Source organism: Verticillium nonalfalfae (assembly GCF_003724135.2).
Source record: "Verticillium nonalfalfae strain VnAa140/NRRL 66861 chromosome Unknown scaffold_24, whole genome shotgun sequence".
Lineage (NCBI taxonomy): Eukaryota > Fungi > Ascomycota > Sordariomycetes > Glomerellales > Plectosphaerellaceae > Verticillium > Verticillium nonalfalfae.
Genome location: NW_021167249.1, coordinates 197,023 through 218,210, shown reverse-complemented (window position 1 = coordinate 218,210; position 21,188 = coordinate 197,023). Strand labels below are relative to the sequence as shown.

General features: G+C 55.3%; 8 protein-coding genes and 1 non-coding gene across 9 annotated transcripts; 5 read left to right on the top strand and 4 right to left on the bottom strand.

Annotated features, from left to right (window-relative positions):
• Nucleotides 1-1,210: 1,210 nt before the first annotated feature.
• Nucleotides 1,211-2,330, top strand: D7B24_004356 (uncharacterized protein; the record flags this gene model as incomplete). The annotated part of the gene is made up of 2 exons (XM_028638527.1): nt 1,211-1,371; nt 1,427-2,330. The coding sequence occupies 2 exons, from the start codon at nt 1,211-1,213 to the stop codon at nt 2,328-2,330; spliced, it is 1,065 nt and encodes a 354-aa protein (XP_028496878.1).
• A 1,307-nt stretch (nt 2,331-3,637) lies between these two features.
• Nucleotides 3,638-3,730, bottom strand: D7B24_004355. The gene has a single exon. It is a non-coding gene; the product is annotated as a tRNA-Ala (tRNA).
• Nucleotides 3,731-5,268: 1,538 nt separating this feature from the next.
• D7B24_004354 (uncharacterized protein) lies at nt 5,269-6,051 on the top strand (the record flags this gene model as incomplete). Its single annotated transcript, XM_028638526.1, has 3 exons — nt 5,269-5,412; nt 5,480-5,709; nt 5,781-6,051. The coding sequence occupies 3 exons, from the start codon at nt 5,269-5,271 to the stop codon at nt 6,049-6,051; spliced, it is 645 nt and encodes a 214-aa protein (XP_028496877.1).
• A 1,228-nt stretch (nt 6,052-7,279) lies between these two features.
• On the top strand, nt 7,280-8,205 carry D7B24_004353 (uncharacterized protein; the record flags this gene model as incomplete). Its single annotated transcript, XM_028638525.1, has 2 exons — nt 7,280-7,448; nt 7,514-8,205. 2 exons carry the CDS (start codon nt 7,280-7,282, stop codon nt 8,203-8,205), a joined length of 861 nt encoding a protein of 286 aa, XP_028496876.1.
• An 823-nt stretch (nt 8,206-9,028) lies between these two features.
• On the top strand, nt 9,029-10,957 carry D7B24_004352 (uncharacterized protein; the record flags this gene model as incomplete). Its single annotated transcript, XM_028638524.1, has 2 exons — nt 9,029-9,251; nt 9,303-10,957. The coding sequence occupies 2 exons, from the start codon at nt 9,029-9,031 to the stop codon at nt 10,955-10,957; spliced, it is 1,878 nt and encodes a 625-aa protein (XP_028496875.1).
• A 774-nt stretch (nt 10,958-11,731) lies between these two features.
• On the bottom strand, nt 11,732-13,426 carry D7B24_004351 (uncharacterized protein; the record flags this gene model as incomplete). The annotated part of the gene is made up of 1 exon (XM_028638523.1): nt 11,732-13,426. The coding sequence occupies one exon, from the start codon at nt 13,424-13,426 to the stop codon at nt 11,732-11,734; it is 1,695 nt and encodes a 564-aa protein (XP_028496874.1).
• A 30-nt stretch (nt 13,427-13,456) lies between these two features.
• On the bottom strand, nt 13,457-13,681 carry D7B24_004350 (uncharacterized protein; the record flags this gene model as incomplete). Its single annotated transcript, XM_028638522.1, has 1 exon — nt 13,457-13,681. One exon carries the CDS (start codon nt 13,679-13,681, stop codon nt 13,457-13,459), a length of 225 nt encoding a protein of 74 aa, XP_028496873.1.
• Nucleotides 13,682-15,177: 1,496 nt separating this feature from the next.
• Nucleotides 15,178-16,141, top strand: MRPL1 (mitochondrial 54S ribosomal protein mrpl1; the record flags this gene model as incomplete). Its single annotated transcript, XM_028638521.1, has 2 exons — nt 15,178-15,425; nt 15,478-16,141. 2 exons carry the CDS (start codon nt 15,178-15,180, stop codon nt 16,139-16,141), a joined length of 912 nt encoding a protein of 303 aa, XP_028496872.1.
• Nucleotides 16,142-16,278: 137 nt separating this feature from the next.
• On the bottom strand, nt 16,279-17,178 carry D7B24_004348 (uncharacterized protein; the record flags this gene model as incomplete). Its single annotated transcript, XM_028638520.1, has 1 exon — nt 16,279-17,178. One exon carries the CDS (start codon nt 17,176-17,178, stop codon nt 16,279-16,281), a length of 900 nt encoding a protein of 299 aa, XP_028496871.1.
• Between the last annotated feature and the right edge of the window lie 4,010 nt (nt 17,179-21,188).

Genomic DNA, 21,188 nt, shown 5'->3' with positions numbered 1-21,188 from the left:
CCGTGCTTGACAGTAGTAGCGCTTCGGTGAGTGCCGAAGCATCAAGCGTTTGCCACACTCAGCGGTGATTCGGCACACCATGTTACCACTTCACCCCACATGCATATAGATCATATCGACGACAGGGGTCATTCGTGGGGTTGGTACAGGTTTGGGCCAGAAATCCCGCTAGGACACGGAAGCACGATTGAATTCTCCTTTCGGATAGGCGCCCACGTCGCACAGCGTTCCCTCCCGACGTTTTCTTTCCTATCCTGGTCCTTGCCAAGTGCTGCTGTGTAGCCTGTCCTGCCAATGACATGAACGCGCCTAGGCTTATTCACCATGACTTTGCAGTGCCACCAAGAGCCGCTCGGCTTGAGGACCGCCGCCATTTCCTACTTGGTCCTGTCTTATTCCAACGGCGACGCATTGTCACTTTCACTGAAACCCCACGCCGCTAGAGACTGACTCGGTTTTCTGATGTTCAGTAGAAAGCCAATGCGTTCAACAATGATGGCCGTTCGACTTCAAGGCTGTGAAGTCGGGCAAGCAATATGGGTCAATGAGAGAATGTCTCGAAAGAGAAGCTGTCAAGTCGGTTGAGCGAACCAGAACGACATGTGCATGTCTTGTCAAAGGCGTCCCATGTTTTCCCTTTTTAGCCGGAAGGCGAGTGTAACTCCGCTACCGACGGCGGTTCTGTAGTTTTGCGTGGTCACCGGGCTGGTTGATATTGCAAGGCGCCATGCCAAGGCAACCGAACCGGTTTCACTTATTGTCCTCTGCATGGGTATCAGTCAACGTTGGCCGGACGCAGTTCATTCCCCGCGATGATGATCCAATCAGGGGCTCTCACAGTCCCCAAAGGCCGCTTGCCACCCTGGTGACTGGTGTGCCGCCGTGAGATGCTGTGCCCTCGACCTCATCTATCGTGCCTTGGTGTGCTGTGAGCCGACAGGCATGGTGGCAACGCGATGAGACGGTCACAGCAGGATAGGGGGCTACAGAAGGGGGCATCATGGCCAGAATGGTGGTGATTTTCTCGTGAGACCTACTTTGACGAGCATATAAAGGTGCTCATCTTTTCCCCCTTTGTGGGTTTCTAGAGATCGACACGATCAACACAGTTTCCATAACAGACTCCCTGTCCTCGTCGATCCCTCCTGCACGGCATCTGCTATCCAACCTGTCAAGATCTATTATATCAATACTACCCCTAAAGCACATCATGGGCCTCAGCAAGATCGGCGCTCTCGTCGCTGCCCTGGCCGCTGCCAGCCAGGTCGCAGCTCACGGCTTCGTCAGCGATGTCATCATCAACGGCGTCAAGTACAAGAACTACGACCCTACCAGTGACTGGTACCAGGCCCCGGCCAACCGTCCCATCCGGTAAGAACCATACCAGCAGCCCTACTCGGACATTTCCACAGACTAACAGCTTCAGTGCCGGCTGGACCGCCGAGCAGGAGGATCTCGGCTTCGTTGCCCCCAACGCCTACGGCACACCCGATATCATCTGCCACCGACAGGCCACCCCCGGCAAGGGCCACATCCGCGTCGCTGCTGGCGATGTCGTCACTCTCCAGTGGAACACATGGCCCGAGTCTCACAAGGGTCCTGTCTTCGACCACCTCGCCAACTGCAACGGCCCCTGCGAGTCGGTGAACAAGAACGACCTCAGGTTCTTCAAGATTGACGGTGCTGGTCTCACGACCGCCCCCTCGACTTACGCTGGTGATGTTCTCATCCAGAACAAGAACCAGTGGTCCGTCCGGATTCCAGCCAACATTGCGGCTGGCAACTATGTTCTCCGCCACGAGATTCTCGCCCTCCACTCCGCCGCACAGGCCAACGGCGCCCAGTCCTACCCCCAGTGCATAAACCTCGAGATCACCGGCTCCGGCACCTCCAAGCCCGCCGGCACCGCCGGCATCTCCCTCCTCTCCTCCACCGAGGCCGGCGTCAACTGGAATGTCTGGGTTCCTGCTACCTCCTACCCCGTCCCCGGCGGCCCCATCGTCGAGGGTGGCGTCAGCCAGATCCCTCAGTCCGCTGTCACCGCCACGGCTACCGGCACCGTCACCCCCGCCGGCCAGACCGGCCCCGCCCCCACCGTCGCCCCCCCTACCGTCCCTCCTCCCGCCACCACCACCGCCGCCGCGCCGACCACCCTCCGCACCACCACCGTCGCCGCCCCTCCCCCCCAGACGACGCAGCCTTCCAACGGCGCCACCGCTCCCGTGTGGGGCCAGTGCGGCGGCCAGGGCTGGACCGGACCTACTGCTTGCGCGGCGGGCAACCGCTGCAACGTCCAGAACGCATACTACTCGCAGTGCGTGCCCAACTAAGAGAGTGTGGCCTGTCGGTAGGAGGAGTAGCATGTTTGTCAGCATCACGGATGACGATTCTCTTCTTTGATTGATTGCAGCCGGTGGGTGATGAGTGGCATAGAGCCTGGGCCTCAGAGCCTGGTTCGCACAAATGTACATAGCCATAGAGAGTCACGGTACATAAACCAGTTTTTCTCGCTTTCAACGTCAAAATCGCGTGTGTTGTTGTTTGCTCGGATGACGAGATACAATTCCCCCTCCACGGGGCTCACCCACGCTGAGCTTTACCTGGGCTGGTGCTTGCTCGCGAAAGCCTGGATCTCTTGCTTGGAGCGTAGGTCTGGACATTACAGGTGTCACATTGTAGCTCGAGCCATTGGGAAAAACATAGGCAAAGTCTAACATAGAAAGATATCGCGAAGCGCTGACTAGAAAAAGTGCCGTTTTTCATGGCTTTTTTTTTCTACTATCGCAGTGTGAGTCTTCATCATTGCGTCAACGAGGGGCATCATGGGAGTCCTCAGTCCCATGCTGATGAAAGACGCCAAATCAGCAACAAGACCAGCGACATATGCAATAGGAATGGAAAGATGACCAGAAACGTGATTCTGTCCGTTTGCAGCATTGGTCTCGTGTATTACGGTCACAAGGTCGACGTGTTACATGCTTTACTTCTTGTGCTGCCGAGCATTGGCGCTCTGTGGGTTCACACAACGGCAACAAACCAATAGTAACCGCGATGCGATCTTATTGATTCCGAGTGCGAATTGTAAAAGCAAGGAGGATCTTCAGGGATCAAGTTATCCGCAGTGACAAGCTGCCATGGGTTGTGAAGGAGCTGAGGCTGAATCGAGGTACTGAATGCAAATTGGTGCAATCGGTATCTGGTTGAAGAGAAGAATTCGTTCGCAAGTCGTGATGGGGAAATCCCACCTCGAAGCTTCGGGGTACAGACAGGTATGCCGATGAATAGGCAGCATTGGTACGAGGTTCAGGAACAACATCAAGCCTACGACGAAGCCGAAGCCGCTATCTGGAGTGGCATCGAAAGATCCTTGCCACCCTGTGAATGGTCAGCTGGCAAGAGAGCAGCGACCATTCATCACATGGCAAGAGGCGATGATAGCTGAAAATTGCTCGGTCTTGAACAAGTCAACGCGGAGAGCGGCAAAATGCCCAAGGACTAGGTAGCGTAGCATGTCCATGCATACAAAACGTCAAGCATCTATCATAGACAGATCAGGTCCCATCGCTGGAAGATCAAGCGGTCAGAGGCTTGTGGGAGTAAGAAGACAAAGATCCAAGTGCAAAAAAGCAAAAAGAAGTGGACACGCCGGGAATTGAACCCGGGACCTTCAGCAGTTTAGTATTGATCAGATCAATGCTAAGCAGATGTCATACCCCTAGACCACACGCCCGATTTGATTGAAAGCAGAGAGCGCCAACGCCATCATGACCCACCATTGTGCGGAAAAGTCGCGCTGGAAGCCGCTGCCCCACAATGACCCCACGAGCCGCTGAAAGTGCACACGACCGCTGTTTCAATTCGAAAGATCACGGATGCATCGAGCAAACCCATCCATTCCTTGCTTGTTCACTGCCTCACCTCTCTCACGATCAGGGAAGACATACAAAACAGTGTAGACTGTTCCATATGACCAATTGGACCCGAAGAACCCTGCCTACCTATACAAGGCTACCGCCAGCCTCTGACGAGGAATGGCTGACCGTTGACTCACGCGGCTAAAGATGATCAATTAACTCTTGTTGGTCTCGGCAACGTCAGGAATAGTGACGCTGTCGCGACAGCGAAACCGAAGCCTTCACGTCAGAGCAGCTGGGCCTGAGAGTGATTCAGGATCGTACGGGCCTCAGACTGTCTGGTTCCGGATCAGCATGTCCAGTGAGACCTGTCAATATGCTGTGTGAGCTGGCAGTGCCCCCCATCGGTCTCGGTTTCGGTCTCCTCGGTGGAGACTCTGGTACTGCATTCACGGGCACTGCTACGGCCCCGCCTCGGGCCGGCTCAGGCTGCTCAGCCATCCGCTGCCATGTTGTCTCGTGGCACAGCCCGTTCCTTTGCAGTTCTAGCATTGCGCGCGACGGTCCATGACAGACTCTTGCAAAGGAGGATCGATCCGGAAGAAAAATCCATGCGCTCTTAGAAAGCGAGCCAGCCCCGTGCTGGGTGGTGCTTGTTAGCTCCAGGGCTACAAGGTCTGGCGCGAAGGGAGGAGTCTAGTGCCATGCCCTCCACGATCGAAACAAGGTACGCGACCAAGGAGAAGTCGATTTCGACAATTCCACCCTTCTCAAGCCGTAGCCCCAAAGATGCGAGGCAGGGATGGCGTGCCCCCCTATCCACTACTTGTCTCCCAGGTTTGCCAATAACCCCCCATAGTGCTGCAAGGTCTTGTAGGCTGCACGGACAGTCCCAGGGGGGGCTGCAGGGGATGATCCGAGAATGGAGCACTTTTATTAAGATGAGAGCGAGGCTGGAACCACCCGCGCGCCTGTATGTTGCATAATGGTGAACGTGCACTGTGAAACCAACCACCACAGGCACTTGGGCAGTGCGATGATAGCACGCGAGAAACCCGAATCGCGCGAGGCAGACTCTCGCAAACCGGCCCCCTGAAACTCCTTATCCCATTCTTCTGGCGAGAGATGGAGTATTGGGGGTTTTTATGGGCAAGATGGCGACATAAGTAGATACAACCGCAGTTGCGTGGAAATCAATTTAGAAATTCTTGATCTTATCACTGCTCGCTCATTCACACACTCTCCTCGCCTGAAAACAGCCCTCGAAGATATTTTCTTGCCTTTTCCGTGCCTACAGTCATTCCTTCTATTCTCGACCACTCAAACCCGCTCTTGACGGTCGTGAGGACTCTTGCTATCTATCGCCAAAGCTTGTCAACTCTTTCTCTCCACTTCATCCCTTCACTTCGACAAAATGGGCTTCTTCGACCCCAAACACAAGGGCAAGCTCCACCTTGTGCAAGTTCTCCTCGTTGTCGGCGTTCTTGGAATGGGTGGCGCTCGTCTCTTGATGTCTAATGGTCCTACGTCAAGAGCAGACACAATGGCTCTCGGAATGGTACGATGAAGCACAACCTACAAGTCCTCAAACAGAACAAATTGCTAACTGCCCATTACTTTGACAGGGTGCCAAGTCACTCATCATCATTGGCTACCAAGTATTTTCAGAGCCTGGTCGCTGGCTCAGGCGGTTTGAAAGCTTGAAAGCCAATTTCATCTTAAACATTGTCGAAGTAGCCGCTTGGGGTGCGGTCGTATACATGGTCATCTCAAGCACTTTGAAACAGTGCGATGGATTTAAAGGCACGAGTTGCATGCTGGCCTGGGGCGTGATCGCGCTTGCGGGCAACATCTGGTACGTTCCTCGAAACAAACACGAACCCAAGTTGCTGCAGAGACAAGTTGCTGATGTTAGAGATTTGACAGTGCCGTATCCGCTGTTGCCGTCTTCATGTCGTATAAGGAGCTCCGCATGCGGCGCGAAACCAGGCCCGGAAAGGGTGACTTTGAAAGTCTCCCAGGAGATAGCGATATGCACGCACTTCGCCCGGTTTACCAACCCGCGGCCCAGCAACAAGGCGTAGATCAATCTGGAGTTTATCAGTCAGAACAATACCAAGGAGGAGCCTACCAACAAGGAGCTTACCAACAAGGGGCCTATCAACCAAGAGGGTACCAACCGGGAGCTTGTCAATAGGAAGCGGCGGCACGAGGAGACATCTCCGAGCGCCAACCAATCATCAGTGATGGCGCTGTCGAAAGGCCGAAAGAAAGCAAGATGCAGGACGGGCCGGTAAAGAAAGAGGCATCTAGGGAGTCATTGGTGGGCGTCGAACGAGATGCGCGGGAAAACCGAAAGCGAGAGAGCCATCGAGGAATGACAGACGGCGAGTCAGAGCCAGAACATGTCACAGCATCCATATTTTCTTTGTATTACTCCAGATAGCAACGTATGTAGCGTTTGCTCAGATGACTTGCAATTTCATGATACCATCTACCTTGCGCACCTCATCAACTCTCGACCTTTCAATTCTTTGGCGTGGTTATGACTTGGCATTGCCATCCCGGCCTCTGCTACTTTCTGCCGTTTCTGCCTTCCAAACAACGCCATGAAGTGGGTAACTTTAGGGTCTTGGCCACGTCACGTAGGGCTGCCGCTGTAAGGTGGCCCGGCGACATGTCCATACCACGGGCCAAGGGGTGGGCCAAGGAGTGGGTTAGTTCGCCCGCAAGTCTGCCCAACCTGTTCGTAATACGTAGTTCACGAGTTGACGTGAAGAGGAGAAAGGGCTACGCCTCCGGCAACGTGGACTGACATTCTCACCCATCCCAGCATATCGGCTGGCGCCCGATAGAATGCGAAAACGAGCAGAAAGAAGCTTAATGGCGAGCAAGGGTGCACTAGTCTCCAGGATTAATGGAGAAGCTCATACGCTAAGAAGCCTTGACGGGCAACCCCGAAGTGCCGATTGCCGGAAATGTCAAGGACTCGACCAAGCTCGACCAATCATCCAGTTCTTCGGGTTCAGCCGAGAATGGGCGGATGCATTGCCGAGAATCGCGAGTTTGCCTCGCGAACTCAACGAACATGGCTGAGACCGCTTGAATCGTATTGAAATTGATGAAGCGTTACGTCGTCCACGTGCCGAAAAGCCGTCATGGTGCTTCGTAGCGCTGCTTCGCCTCCTTAAATGTTTGAGGAGCTTTCATACAAAGGGGCCCTCTTGCCATGCCTTCATAGCATTCAACGCTGCCAAGCACACAACACATCATTCCACGGTTTGGGAACTTCTTGATAAACTACTTCAACCCCGGGTTCCTTCTTCACAATTCTAGAAGTCCAGTATTACGACCTACTGCTACCATTGTGCCTCCGTCTTCCTAACCTTGAGCCGAGATCCAACCGCCGGACAACACCCGACACAATGGCAGTACTCGAGACATACAATGGCTACAAGCTGTGGCACTACATCCCCTCGCTTCCGGCAGCCATCGTCTTCGCTGCTCTCTTCGGCGTCTTGACGATTGGTCATGCTTTCAGGATGTTCCGTCACCGGATGTGGTTCTGCCTTCCGTTCGTGGTTGGAGGTGTCTGTAAGTACAACCCTATACCCGAGGCTCTACTGTACGCGTCAAAGCTAAACCATGTTCTCTCAAAGTCGAAATTGTTGGATACGTCGGACGAGCTGCAGCCCACAGCTCAACCGGTACCTTAATGCCCTACGTGCTTCAGTCGACCTTCCTCCTGCTGGCGCCTATCCTCTTCGCCGCTTCCCTCTACATGACGCTGAGCCGTATCATCCGCGCTGTCGACGCAGCTCACTGCTCCATCATCCGACCCAAGTGGCTCACCCGCATCTTCGTCTTTGGTGATGCTTTCAGCTTCTTCGTTCAGGCCAGTGGTGCAGGCCTTCGCGTCCAGGCCGGCCAGAAGGATAGCAAGATCGACCGCAACCTCGGCGGCCACGTCATTGTCGGCGGTCTCATCTTCCAGATCCTCATCTTCGGCGTCTTCGTTGTTACGGCCCTCAAGTTCCACAGCAAGTTCAAGAGGGACGCCAACGTCTCCCTGGCCCGCGACATTCCCTGGCAGAAGAGCCTCCTCATGCTGTACCTCACCTCCGCCCTCATCATGGGCCGTAATGTCTTCCGTGTGGCAGAGTATGCCATGGGCAGCGATGGATATCTCCTGAGCGTCGAGTGGGGCGTCTACGTCTTTGACGCCGCCCTCATGACCCTCACCATGGCCTTCTTCCTCCTGTGGTACCCCAGCGCCCTCAAGAACGCCAAGCTCCACAGCACCACCAGTCCCGAGCTCGGCACTGCTGTTTTCCAGCATGAGCAGAAATAGGGGCGTAGTACGTGTGGAGGCCGGCATACAATTTCTTTTGTGTAATTCTAAGCGGAACTTCGGCATCGGCATGCCATTTTTGGGTCGAGAACTTCATTTCACGAGGCGTCGGGGCGGTGGTACAGTTTAGGGGGACATCATATTTGATCAATACACTTTATGTCTTGTAATTGCTTTGCTGTCGTAGGCAGTGGTAGATGTGGATTGCATTTGTATTTTTCTTAGCATTCGTTCTCGGCTACGCTTCTGCTTTGAGTTCTGCTCTGCCTGTGAACGTTATCTTTGGAGCAACAACCCCACGGCCAAGCTCTCTTGCCATAAGCTGATATTGTACTAGTGATGGCCCCTGTTGACAAAACACAGCGATCGCGGCTGCCCATTGATGAGCTGTAGGTGAGCTTGATAATGAACAGGATCCAATTTGACGAGCTGCGAGCCATTGCTGAACATGGAACCCACGGAAATTGAGTTGTACCTGGCATGATTGTTGCAGATGGGCGCCACCCCGCGGACGCCGCACTTTCTCGTCCCGCTTCCGAAAAGTCCACCATGGCGCTGTATCGCAAAGATCATCCGTCGACTCTGAGAAACACAGTCATGGGCGGGTATCGACTTATGTTTTGCGGCGGCATGACGACCACGAAGCCTGGCACTTCATCTTTCCGATACCCTCGCGTACAGGGCCTCGATCCGTGCCACAGGGACGAATACAAATGACGCGCTTCCCCAGCTTGATGAAGCATATGATGAGGCAGGCAGCAGCACATCAGAACAAGGCTTATTGCAAGTCAAATCCCATATTTCTATCTCGAGTCTTCTCATCATGGCCCGCTTGTCAGCCTGGATAACCCTCGCGGCCCTGCTCGCTCAGCAGACTGCGGCCTCCATTTTCAGGACTGGGGTCGAACTCCCTGCTTGCGCGAACCATTTCTCGCCGTTCAAAGCTACCGGATGCTACCAAGACTATGATGGGAAAACACTAGATTTCCGGTCAACCGTATCATCGAAGGGCATGACCACCTTCAAGTGCCAGGCCATCTGCAAAGGTACCATGACTGTTCCCTTTCATGACATAGAACATTGCTAAAGTGTTCCAGGCAATGGCTACCAATTCTCGGGACTCAAGTATTACGGTATCTGCTTTTGTGGATCGAAACTTGAAGGACCCAAGCTTCCAGACTCAAACTGCACGCTTCCGTGCGATGGGAATCAGAAGGAGAACTGCGGTGGTACCGACAGCTTAACCGTTTATCGGGATCCGACGTTCCTGAAGCTCAGCGATGCTGTTGATGATGACGACTACGACGACACAGGCTGCTTTACCGACGACTCGGCTGTGGGCCGCACCCTCGGCTTCCGCCAGAACATCGATGCTGCCAAGGTGACGCCTGCAACTTGTATCAAGGCCTGCCTTGATCGCGGCCTTCCGTTCGCCGGTGTTGAGTTTGGTGGCGAGTGTTGGTGTGGTGCTCTCGTGAGCCCTATTGCCAAGGAGGTCAATGACACGGACTGCAACATGCCCTGCGGCGGCGACCAGTCTCTGGACTGCGGTGGCCGAGGCCGAATCACTATCTTCCGGGCCTCCGAACTACTCTCCCAGGACCCATGCGAGAACGACAATGAAGCACCGGCGCGCAGTACCTCTGTGACCACGACCTCTCCAGCCCAGACCACCCCCAAGCCCACCGACAAGCCCACAGACAAGCCCACAGACAAGCCTACAGACAAGCCCACAGACAAGCCGCCATCGACTACCAGGACGCCAACTCCGACAACTCCCATGACAGGCACACCGACGGCTACCAGCACCAAGATCTGCACCACAGTGGCCCCCAAGGATGAGTGGTGTGTCGGTCAATGGTGCAACGAGCCCCTCCCCGACTTCTCCAACGAGAAGACGTGCTTCGCCTCCTGGGCCAAATGCCACCTCCAGACACACGCATGCCTGAAGTTCGCCGGATGGCCGGCGGCCCTCGAGTGCGCCGACTACAAGAAGTGGTGCAAAGACGCCAAGCTCTTCTGCCGCAGGTCGTGCACCAGCAAGTCGAGGAACTGCTCTAAGGCCGGGCACCACGCCGAGAACCCCCCGCGCGGCGGCAGCAACAACAACAAGGACCCCGTCACCAAGACGGTGCCCTGCGCCGAGGCCACGGGCACCATGACCCCCGACACCATCCCCGAGCCCACGAACCTCTGCTTGCAGCCCCACAACCCGGGCCGCGGGTACACGGCCGAAGACCCCGTCGGCGACATTGACCTGCCCGTCGTCACCTGCAACAGCGACGAGGCCGACCACAAGCGCGGTAACCCGTTCAAGCAATATGACCACTCCAACTGGGGCCATTGTCCCTCGTACAAGCGCGGCGACGTGTCCAAGGCCTGCAAGGATGCCTGCAAGCAACAATATGAGCGATGCCGTGGCGTCTATGCTAAGTCACGCGACACCAGAAAGGACCGTAAGGACGATGATGATGATGATGACAACAAACACAAGCACAAGGGGAAGCACGGAGACAAGGAGCACGGGGACAGGAAGCATGGGGACAGGAAGCACGGCGGCAAAAAGGGGAGGAAGCACGATAGGCGCTCTACTGGCGGCGGCGGCGGGTTGAGCGCTGGTACCATCGCTCACCCCAAGGATGAGTACCACACCGCTCTCCGTCAGTGCAAGGACCAGTACGAGGACTGTCGCAAGGTCAACGCCGACATCAAGGGCGACGATAGGTGCGCTCGCTTTGGCGGCCCATGGTAGGTCGGTCCCGGCTCAGGTCCTTACTAGAGGCGGGATAGCGGATGAGGGGGGGTCGCAACAGGAGCCCCGCTACGTGGGACAGATTGGAAATGTCTGTTGTATACTTGCAATAGTCAATTGACTTTTCAATGCCGCGAGGAGTTAACGTGCCCTTGAGAGGCTGCCTTTCCCCCTTCATACCAGTGCCATGTCGGCGGGTAAAGGGTGAGACATATCCCGCGCCCTGCAGTAAAGAAAGAAAGAGAAAGAGAAGAGAACTCAGAAGAGAAAAGGCGGAGAAAAAGAGAAGTCAAAAGAGAAGAGAAAGAGAAAGAAAGAAAGAAAGAGCGCGAGACGGGGGCTAGCTTAAGTAAATGGCAAGTTTGGAATGAAGCCAGGGATGCGTGCAAGGGGCTGGTTCGAGGGAGTTGCACTACATCCTATCCAAGGGAAAATGGAACAGCCTCGTTGCGGAATCGAGGGGCAGTTTTGATGAGTCCCTTTTCTCATTAGAGGGAGGCTACGGAACCTTGACTAGCCTCCCTTCCCCCCTCCATACTTTCGAAGTAGTCATTTTCTTATAAATAACACCGGATTGACAGCAGAACAGTCAGTAGCCATTAAGTACTTCAATCACTTGATCACATCTCTCGACGCCGATAGCTTTGAGACATATTTTCTTTTCGTCATGCGATTCCTTGTGACAACTCTGAATGCTCTCTCATGGCACCTCAGAATGAGACCAGCTACCGCGTTCCCCAGAAGGAACAACTCCTTCCGCTTCCCTGTGACTTCTTATTTCTTGCCCGTGGGGATGGCAAATAGTACTACCTTGCCGCCGTCGGCCAGACCCTTATCCACACGGAAGAAACCGCGGCGCTCGAGCTGAATAATGTCGTCCTTCTTCAGCTTAGCGACGCCCTCATCGCAAAGGGCCTGCTCCATGGTGGAGGTGACGGGGTTCAGGAAGTCCTCAAGCTTGTCGTCCTCCTCGAGCTTGTCCTTGGTGAGAAGGTAATCGAAGTCCCACAGCTCCGCCGGAACAAGCTTGGTGCCTTGGGCAGACAGCCAGGTCACCTTCTTCTCGGTCGTCTTGAAGTCACCCTTGAGGTTCAGCTCAGCCGTAATGGCGGTGACGCTGTCGGTGCCAGTGATCTCGCGGATGATAATGTTGCCCCAGGACATCGCGGTGATCTCCTCGCCCTGCTTGAGCGTCTTGGCGTCGGCCTGGTCCAGGTAGAGTTCGTTGGAGAAGATGATGTTCTTGGTTCCAACCTCCTTGTTCTTGGGGTGGCTCGGGCGCTCCTCTGTCCTCGGCTCGGCGGGCACATCGGCACCAGTTAGAGTAACCTTGACGATGTCCTTCTCGACAAGAGCCGTATGCCTGGGCGCAATGGGGTCGATAACCTTCTTGTTCAGAGCCCAGAGGCTGGCCCAGTCCATGTTGACAACATTGCGGCTGGGGCCCTGCTTGATGATGAACTCGCGCAAGGCAGGAATGGTCAGACCACGGCGGCGGACGCCGCGGATGGTGGGGAAACGAGGGTCATCCCAGCCGTCGACGGTACCGGCGTTGACAAGAGAAGCAAGCTTGCGCTTGGACATGAGGGTCCTCACAAAGTTGATGCGCGAGAAATCCCACATGTAGACCTGACGGATCTTCAAGGTGTCGATGAACCACTGATACAGAGGGTTGCGGTCGGTGTACTCTGTGGATCTCAGCGCATGGGTGACACCCTCCTTGGAGTCGACCAGAGGGCAGGCGAGGTCGTAGGTGGGGTAAGCCTTCCACTTGTCGCCAGTTCGGTGGTGCTTGTGCTCAATGTTGCAACGGTAGATGACGGGGTCGCGCATGGCCTTGTTGGGGTTGTCCACAGAGACCTTGGCACGAATGCAGTTCTTGACACCCTCAGCCGAACCAAGCTTCATCTCCTCAAAGATGCGGAGGTTCTCCTCGATCGTTCGGTTGCGGCACTTGGACTCGATGCCATCCATACGCTGGGCCTTCATGGTCTCCTGGTCGGTATCGTCGGAGTAGGCATGTCCCTCGGTGATCAGGCGCTTGCACATGTCGTGGAGGTAGTCAAAGTAGTCGGAAGTGTAGGTGAGAGTGTCGGGGGTGATGCCCATGAGGGCGAGGTCCTCAACGATGGAGTCCTGGAACTCCTCGCTCTCTTTTGAAGGGTTCGTGTCGTCGAGGCGCAGACGCAGTTGGCCCTTGTAAGCCTCGTGGGCGAAGTAGTCGCTAAGGAGGGCGGCCTTGGCGTGTCCGATGTGAAGGTAGCCCGAAGGCTCGGGAAGGAATCGCGTGACCACGCCCTGGTCGGCATTCTGGAGGGCGAGATCGAAGTTACCGCCAGCCTTGCTACCGGCAGCAATCTTGGCCTTCCTGGCAGCTTCGGCGGCCTTGGCTTCGGCCTGAATCTCGGGGTGGGCTTGGCTAATGTAGTTGAACCTGCGGATAGTGGAGGTATTAGTGACGTGCCACATTGTCAAAGGGGGGGTCTTCGCCGGATGACGCTACCATCGTGTCAGGTTGACAAGGCTGCCTTTCTTGATGAAACCGACACCTGCATTGTTGGACTTCAGAGTCTGCCAGATCTTGGTCTCAGTCTCGCCCAGCGTGTAGCCCTCTACGTAGGTGCGCAGCGTCAGGTGCTTGTCGAGAGCCCGAAGGTGGGGCTCAAGAGACTTGAAGTCGCCCGCCAGAGCGGCTGGCAGGGCCTGCACCTCCTCGGGCTTCATATTGAATCGTTGGTATAGTACAATCGAGTTTGATGACAGGGGTATCGCCGAAAGAGTCGTGGTGTCTCGTGAGTCGAACCGATGACTATGCCGAGTAAATGATATTTTGTGGCGGGGTTGAAAATTATGGAGGGGTAGGCCGAGCCATTGCTGGGTGAGGTAGCTACAGAGCACTGTGCTACCCCGCGCACATCAGTCTCAGTAAACGCATATACCGTCGATGCGTATATCTTTGACTGATCATGTTCGTTCTGTTTCGAGAATCGCCTTACCACCTGCATACATGAAGACCCACAGATCCTCACCGACGCCTTCATCAGCTGTCATCGAGCCCATGTCGTGCTTCCACCCACATATTAAATGAGAGTGCACAGGCAAGATCACGCGACTGCCTTGCGTTCATTGCTTCTTGAGATGTCGTCCCTTGACAAGCACAAGCACAAACCCCAGCCAACACTGATAAAAAGTCCCGCTGAGTTGAAGATTTGATTCCACTTGACAGACCAATGGCATGGCAATGATTGCCTCAGGGAGCCGCAAATTTCGATATTTCTAGAAAGTGACATGTCTCGATTCAAGCCACATCTGACTCGACAGAAGTTGTTCAGATGACTAGAAGACTAGAAGAATACAAGCCATATACTGGACTTCTCTGATCGGCGTAGTCCTTAGCGATGGGCGTGCTGAGACTCGTTACTAGACCCGGTCATGGAATCATCTTGAGGCACCGACCTTGGCGGCGGATACATAGACGGCTGGGTGACCTGAGAGCTAAGCGGGACGGTCGAGGGTGAAGAGCTCGCTGTATAAGATATCTTCAAGTTCTTAGATGTCTGGCTGATATGTTACCCGCTTCTTTCAAGATGGTCAGACCGTCAAGGCAGTCTCGTGTAGTCAGAAGGCTGGGCCGCCCGGCAATCCACGTACCTCCGGTTTGTTTTGGGGTCTTGCACTATTCTCTAGCAAAGAAGAGTTTGCCTCGAATTTGACTCCGCGATCTACAAGCCGAGTAGGAAGCCTCATTGATGAGATCTTGCAATGACGACCACATCAGCTTGTTGTTTTACCCCATGACCACATGCACAACGGTCAACCTGGCCGAGTAGTCGGCAAAGCCTAAGACACCAGGTTCACAGGTGCAATTACCCACGAACTAAATGGGCGGTTCCTCTCGTCAAGCTTGAAGGATTGGTAAAGCACCATCAAAAAAACGGGCGACTTCTGGTCTTTGACGAAGCTCTCCATGTTTCAATCATCGCGAAACAAACCGAGTTAAACCTGATGCTGCTGACTAAAAATCCCCTTTCACTATTGCACAAACCTGGTCGCATTCCGATAAGATAAGAGCAGCTCGTCACGAACGCCTGAATGCTCAGGCGTTCACAATTTTCTTCGTCTCCTGTCGTGCATTGGCGATCGAGACTAGAGCTTCACGTCGAACTGCAAGGTTGGTCTCGTGTCCTCCATCTCCCAAGCGTCCGTCACCACCACGAGCCATGGCCACCTCCAACCAATGCCTTGCCTCGATGGCAAGGCTCTCGCTTTCCGCGGCGACAAGACCCCAGGCATCCGCCCTGCCGCGATTCCTCGCCCCAGCCGTAACGCAGACGCGATGCGCAAGCAAGAACGTTGCCAAAATCAGGGAGGCAGCGAAGAAGGACAAGAAGAAGAAGAAGCTGAACAAGGACTACAAATCTTACGACCCGACCAAGTTTCCGCAATTTTCTCTCTGCGACGCCATGAGGTGAGACGCTCCTGACGTGGGCTTGTATCCCAAGATACTGACATTACGCAAGGTACCTCCGCGCCTACGAGGTCGGCCGCTCTCCCACTCACATCAAGTACGAGCTTTCCGTCCGCTTCAAGACGCCTCGCAATGGACCCTCCGTCAAGGGCCGCATCCGATTCCCCAATCCCGTCAAGACGGGCGACGTCCGCGTCGCCGTCATCTGCCCCGACGACAGCGAGGTCGCCGTGCAGGCACTGCAGGCCGGTGCTGTTCTCGCCGGCCAGGACGCCATTTTCGAAGCCATCAGGAACGACAAGATCAACTTCAACCGCCTGTTGTGCCACAGCGCGTCCGAGGCGGCGCTCACCAAGGCTGGGCTCGGCCGCATCCTCGGTCCCAAGGGTCTCATGCCGAACAGACGCATGAAGACCATTACGGACAACGTCGTTTCGGCTATTCGCGATAACACGGGTGCCGACACGTACCGCGAGAAGATGGGCGCGCTGAGGTTGGCGGTTGGACAGCTGGGTTTCACGCCAAAGATGCTGGCGGCAAACGTCAAGGCATTCATCGAGAGCATCAAGCAGGACGTGGAGAAGCTGGAGGGCACCCATAAGGAGGTTCAGGAGGTCGTCCTGAGCTCTTCGCACGGCCCCGGCTTCAACCTGAACGGCCTGTTTGATCCGACGGACGAGAAGGTGACGCCGGCACACCTGTCGCAGGTCATGTAAAAGGTGTTCCCGTGTCGGGAGAAGCGCGAGGTGTATAATATGTCATAGATACGCGTGTATAAAACGATGTGGCATGGGGAGGCGGGATCTTCTAGAGTTGGGTATCATGTCTCTCAATACGCTGTTAAAGACCATTCCTAGTTTCCCTTCAGAGCCTTGATTGCTTCTGCCTCGGCATCCAACAGCCCGTATAACCCGAGGTATTTGACAAGCCGTGACTTTCCCTTGTCCCCTGCCTTGCGCGATTCCTTCAAAGCAGCGTTGAGATCGAGGAGCAACGTGTTGCGACACCTCATCATGCGTGACTCGATTTTGGTGACAAAGGGCGTATTCCTGCCTGTAACGTCCGCCAACGCCTCAATGATGCAGTAATCGTGCGCCAATCCCGACAGTTTGGACGGGCTGGTCCCCACAAGTCCCGTGTACACCTCGTCGTCTTCGGCGTCGGAATCCTCGCTCGACGCAACACTCCAAGCATCGTCGTCGTCAGCGTCGTGCGCCGGCACCTTGCCCGGCAGGCTCGCGACGGCCAGTTTCTCCTCCAGCGCAGACACCCTGTCGTCGAGCTCCAGCATTCGCCTGCCCATCTCAACCTCCTTGCGCACGTCGCCGAGCTCTCCCGTCAGGCTCGCGGCCTCGTCTTTTCTCGTCCGCACGCGGCTCTTGATCTCTTCTATCTGCCGGCGGAAACCCAGCATGGCGACCTTGACGTCTTCAACCTTGTCATCGCCGCCGCGCAGCTCATCGCCGAGGGAGAGGAAGGCGGTGTAATTCGAGTTGACGAGCTCGAGGAGCTCGGCGCTGATGGCCGCGCTGCGCTCGCGAAGGTCGCCCTTGAGATCGTCGAGGGTCTGGTGGCGATGGGGGAGGTTGGAGAGGTAGGACGCTGGGTCGAAATCGGCGGCGAGAAAGTCTGAACGCGGGAGCGCCTCGGGGAAGGGGAGAGGGGCGTCGTCGTCTTCTGAGCTGTTGGAGGAGGAGGAGGAGGATGCCATGTGGAAGGCCGCGGTCGGGGACTTGATACCGAGGCCGGTCATGGTGTCAGACCGTTCGGAAGGATGTTGAGTTTGGGGATCGCTTCAATGGATCTGGGAGCGAATTCATTAATCGGCTGAGGTCGCGATGAACGGCCTGTCGAGCTGTCGGGTTGGAGCTTGGAGCTTTCGAGAGACTACTTTAGTCTGGAGGTGTGCATTGGTGAGGGGCACTTCTGTTAGGCCACTGTGCACGCTATAATTGGCATGCTGGAACCCAAGACTGTATGCAAGACGCTGGGGGGAAGTGGGGGCAGCCCAGCTGCCATCCACAATTGTCCTGACCCAGATGCACGCCGTCGCGGGAGTGGCTACGTCAAGATATGCAGACAGTGTACATGTAGCTTGCAGCCTTCGCTTGGTGACGGTTCAGCAGAGCCTAGATCCTTGACGATCTTCAAAGTGAAAGTGCCAGCTACGCATTCCAGGACGTGTCAAGAATGTTCCTGATAGTCAGTCGGCGTGGCACCACATCCTACCTACTCGAGTTGATGTCACGAGAATCCCGATGGTCTTGATTCCTGGATGAGCCTCAGCCAACCTCGAGGGGTAGCCCGACATATCGGAATAACGCTCACAGGATCGTTCCGTTTAGCCATGTCGCAATGTTTAGTTAATATGCGTGTCGAACTTGACTTACACGACATACAACAATCTGGTGGTATCAGAGATGACCTGGTCGAACTGCAATACATATGCGTAGCTGGCTTGAGAATACCAAGCAGATCTCTGAGCCATACTTTTCGACTCACAAGCCTGCAAGATACTCTCGTAACAAAGTGCAGAAGAATTGAACGCCGTATTGTCGACGAGGTGTCTTCCAATTGTAAGGTCTCGAAAAGGCTGACATTCGCTGGGTCTAGTAGCTATTGCAACGACTCCTGCTAAGTCTGTCTGTATATTCATGTCAACTGGTGTGCTTGATAACATGCATGCGTCCTTGGCACACGACGTCAAATCCAGGTCGGGGAGTATCATGCTATCTGCACTGCGACATGATCGTGTAAAATGAAAGAGCCGAATCGGCGGCAGTTGAAAGCCATGGCTGATTCCGGGAGGAATGCAAAGAATAACACTTTTCGTATGAAGGGAACTTGGGTGCTGCGCAATGCGATTTTTACGTCAACTACCTGGGCCAGGTGATGCTGCCCTGCTCACTACCTTGAGCACATGGTGAGCGGCCCCAAACTCTGCGTCTCTGGCGGAGTTAACAACGGACTGCGATATTCTCAAGTCCCCATGTCCATAGGTGGCGCACATCACCAGCCAGAGGTGCTAGCTGTAAAGTCACCTTGGCAGTGTTCCATGTGCGCCAATTGCTACCCAAAGTCCAGTGTGGTCAACTGGCGTGTCTCCGCGGAAAGAAGGGCGCTTGCTGGGGATAAGGCAGCAAGATACGCCTGGGCCTGGGTAGAACTTTGAGGCTCAGCAAAGTCCAATCATTTGATCTGATATGTAACACTGTGTCGTCCGTGGATCCTGGCCCCCTGTTTGATCGACGAGCGTTGTCATACTGCCATCATCAGGTCGTGTTGGACGAGCGACAGCAGCTCAGTCAGGCGGCGGAGTCACAGAGGACGCGTCAGAAGATCACCAGTGATAGACATGGAGCTCGCTCGACAGCGTAATTAGGGCACCTAAAGTGAGAAATCTGCCGCACGAGGAATCCGCGCCACCAGCGCGCGGCCAGGCCGTTTCCCTGTGCCCCCTCCCGAACTAGTACGGCCTTCCGTTGTTGCGGTGAGAGTTTCGGCCTTCGTCCCGGCATGTGGACGTTCAGCTTTGCTTTGATACCGCCGAGCACAGGCTCGGAGTTCCACTTGCACACGATGTAATGATCAGGACGATCTTATTTTGCATTTACACCGAGAGCAGGATCCAGGCTCACAGTTCCGCGGACAGTCCCGCGCGAATTCGCCGCATTCTGCGCCTGTAGAATATTGAGAGCTCACGGAGAACACACCCCGCCGTGGCCTTGATCCCCTACTTCGCCCTCGTCTTGAATTCGGCCCCCTCTGCAAGGGTAGGCGCCGAGCGGCTGGGCCCTGATGAGGGGTCGAACAGTTGAACCTCGCAGCACTAATCGAATTCAGTGCCATCTAGTTCTAGCTGCAAGTGGACCGATTATGGAACGAGAACAGGCGGATCTTGAGGTTCTTGTTGGGACAGATTCCGGGGCCTGTCCGATGTCGCTCCATTTCGAGAGGGGCGGAAGCGAATGGCTTCTCGGATGCCGAAAGCAAATGCATCGGACCATGATGAGACAGCACAAGAGGGCCAACCGGGCGGGATGCCCTTGGGCGTGGAAAGGATGTAGAAGCGTGTGAAAGGTGTGAAAGGGGGGGGGGGGGAGGTGGGCGGGCCAATGCACCATGCACAAACCCTGGCGGATCCAGCATGGTGACACAGGAAAAATTATCTTATCAATCTAATCAAAATCTCCTCACGATCACAAGATATGATTGGTAGGCCGCATCAGCCCTCGGCTCAGACGCTCCCTAGGCTCTCCGGCCCCCACTCTTTGGCCAAGTCACTGAGTTTGTTACGAAAGTCACTCGACAGTCTTCTCGTCTGTCTCCTCTCGTCCCACTCAACAGAGCCAAGGCCGCGCCAGGAGCCACCTTGCGCTGGTGCTGGCAGTACAAGGTGCCCATGCCAGTGCCAGTGCATCGTCCACAGCGTAGGACGCCTTTTGACGAGTGATCCTGAGGAATGCCGCAGGTACCTTACCTTAGGTAGGTAGGTAGGTAGGCAACGTAGGCGTGCCCTGTCCCACCTGGAGCGCACTGGAGCACCACCAACCACAACAATGGCCTCCCTTATATGAGGACCCCTACGAGCGCACCAGCGCCAACGCCAGCACTGCGTACGTCCCCTCTCCGTCTGCTCCTACTCAGCATCTCACGTACACACATGCATTCCTTCCTTCCTCATACGGCCGACTCAATGAGGAAGCAAAGAGTCGTCATGCCGTGGGTGAGACGGACAGCCAATGGTAACCAGCTCAATTGGAAACACTGGCAGGTTTGGTCAGGGGAGAGCCAATTGCAATCAGCTCATTCCAGCTCTCCTCAGCAGTGTCCTCTTGACGAACTGCGGGGGCGTTCCAGACGGGAGATCCAATCAGTGAGCAGATCTGCTGCTTCGGCAGCCAGCGATGGCGAATCGTTACTTGCATCTCCCCTGTCGTGCACTAGACTGTTCCTGTGCATGTTTTCTCAGGAGCTGGTTCACGGCCTCACAGGCCAAAAATGAAGTATCCAACTGCCAAGCGAGTTGGTTTACTTATATCTTTAAGGCAAAAAGAAGAGTGTTCCCCCGAATGGGGCTCTGAACCTACGACACCCACTGGCCGACCGACAGACATAACCGAGAGGTCGATCTCTCTCTCTCTCTCTGTCTCGCATATATGCATGTACCCCCCAGCCACGGCGTGAGAACGTGAACCAACACAGGCACACACACTAGCCAGGCGTATCCCGCTCAAACGTGCTCACCTCTTGTTACGACACGGACAACGCTCGACCAGATGGCCGTACTTCCGACCTTGAGGGGTCGAAAGAAAACAATACGTCTTCAACATCTCCCATCTCTTCTCCTTCTCGAGATTTTCTCGAGATTTTCTCCCAATTTTGCTTCCATCCTCAATGATTCAACACACGCCTGCAATACTGCGAACCCCACCGCCGCCGACAGTACCCGACCGCGTGCCCTGCCCCTCCCCTCTCGTGCCCCATCCGTCTGACCCTGCTGGGTACCTCCGAGGTACTTACCGCCCGCTCCGAGCTACCTCTGGACAGCACTAGCTGCTGGGGTGCGATATCGCTGGGGACGAACAGCCCACCAATCCGGCAGAGAAAAGGCCTCGTTTCCCAGTGCCCGCGGCCCGTGATGGCCTTCGCACCGTCATCCATTCTCCCCTCTTCGACCTGGCCTTCGACCTCGTCTCTGGCATCAACCTCGACCGCTTCGTCTCCCACTGGCAATCCAGGCAGCCACACACGAGCCTACTC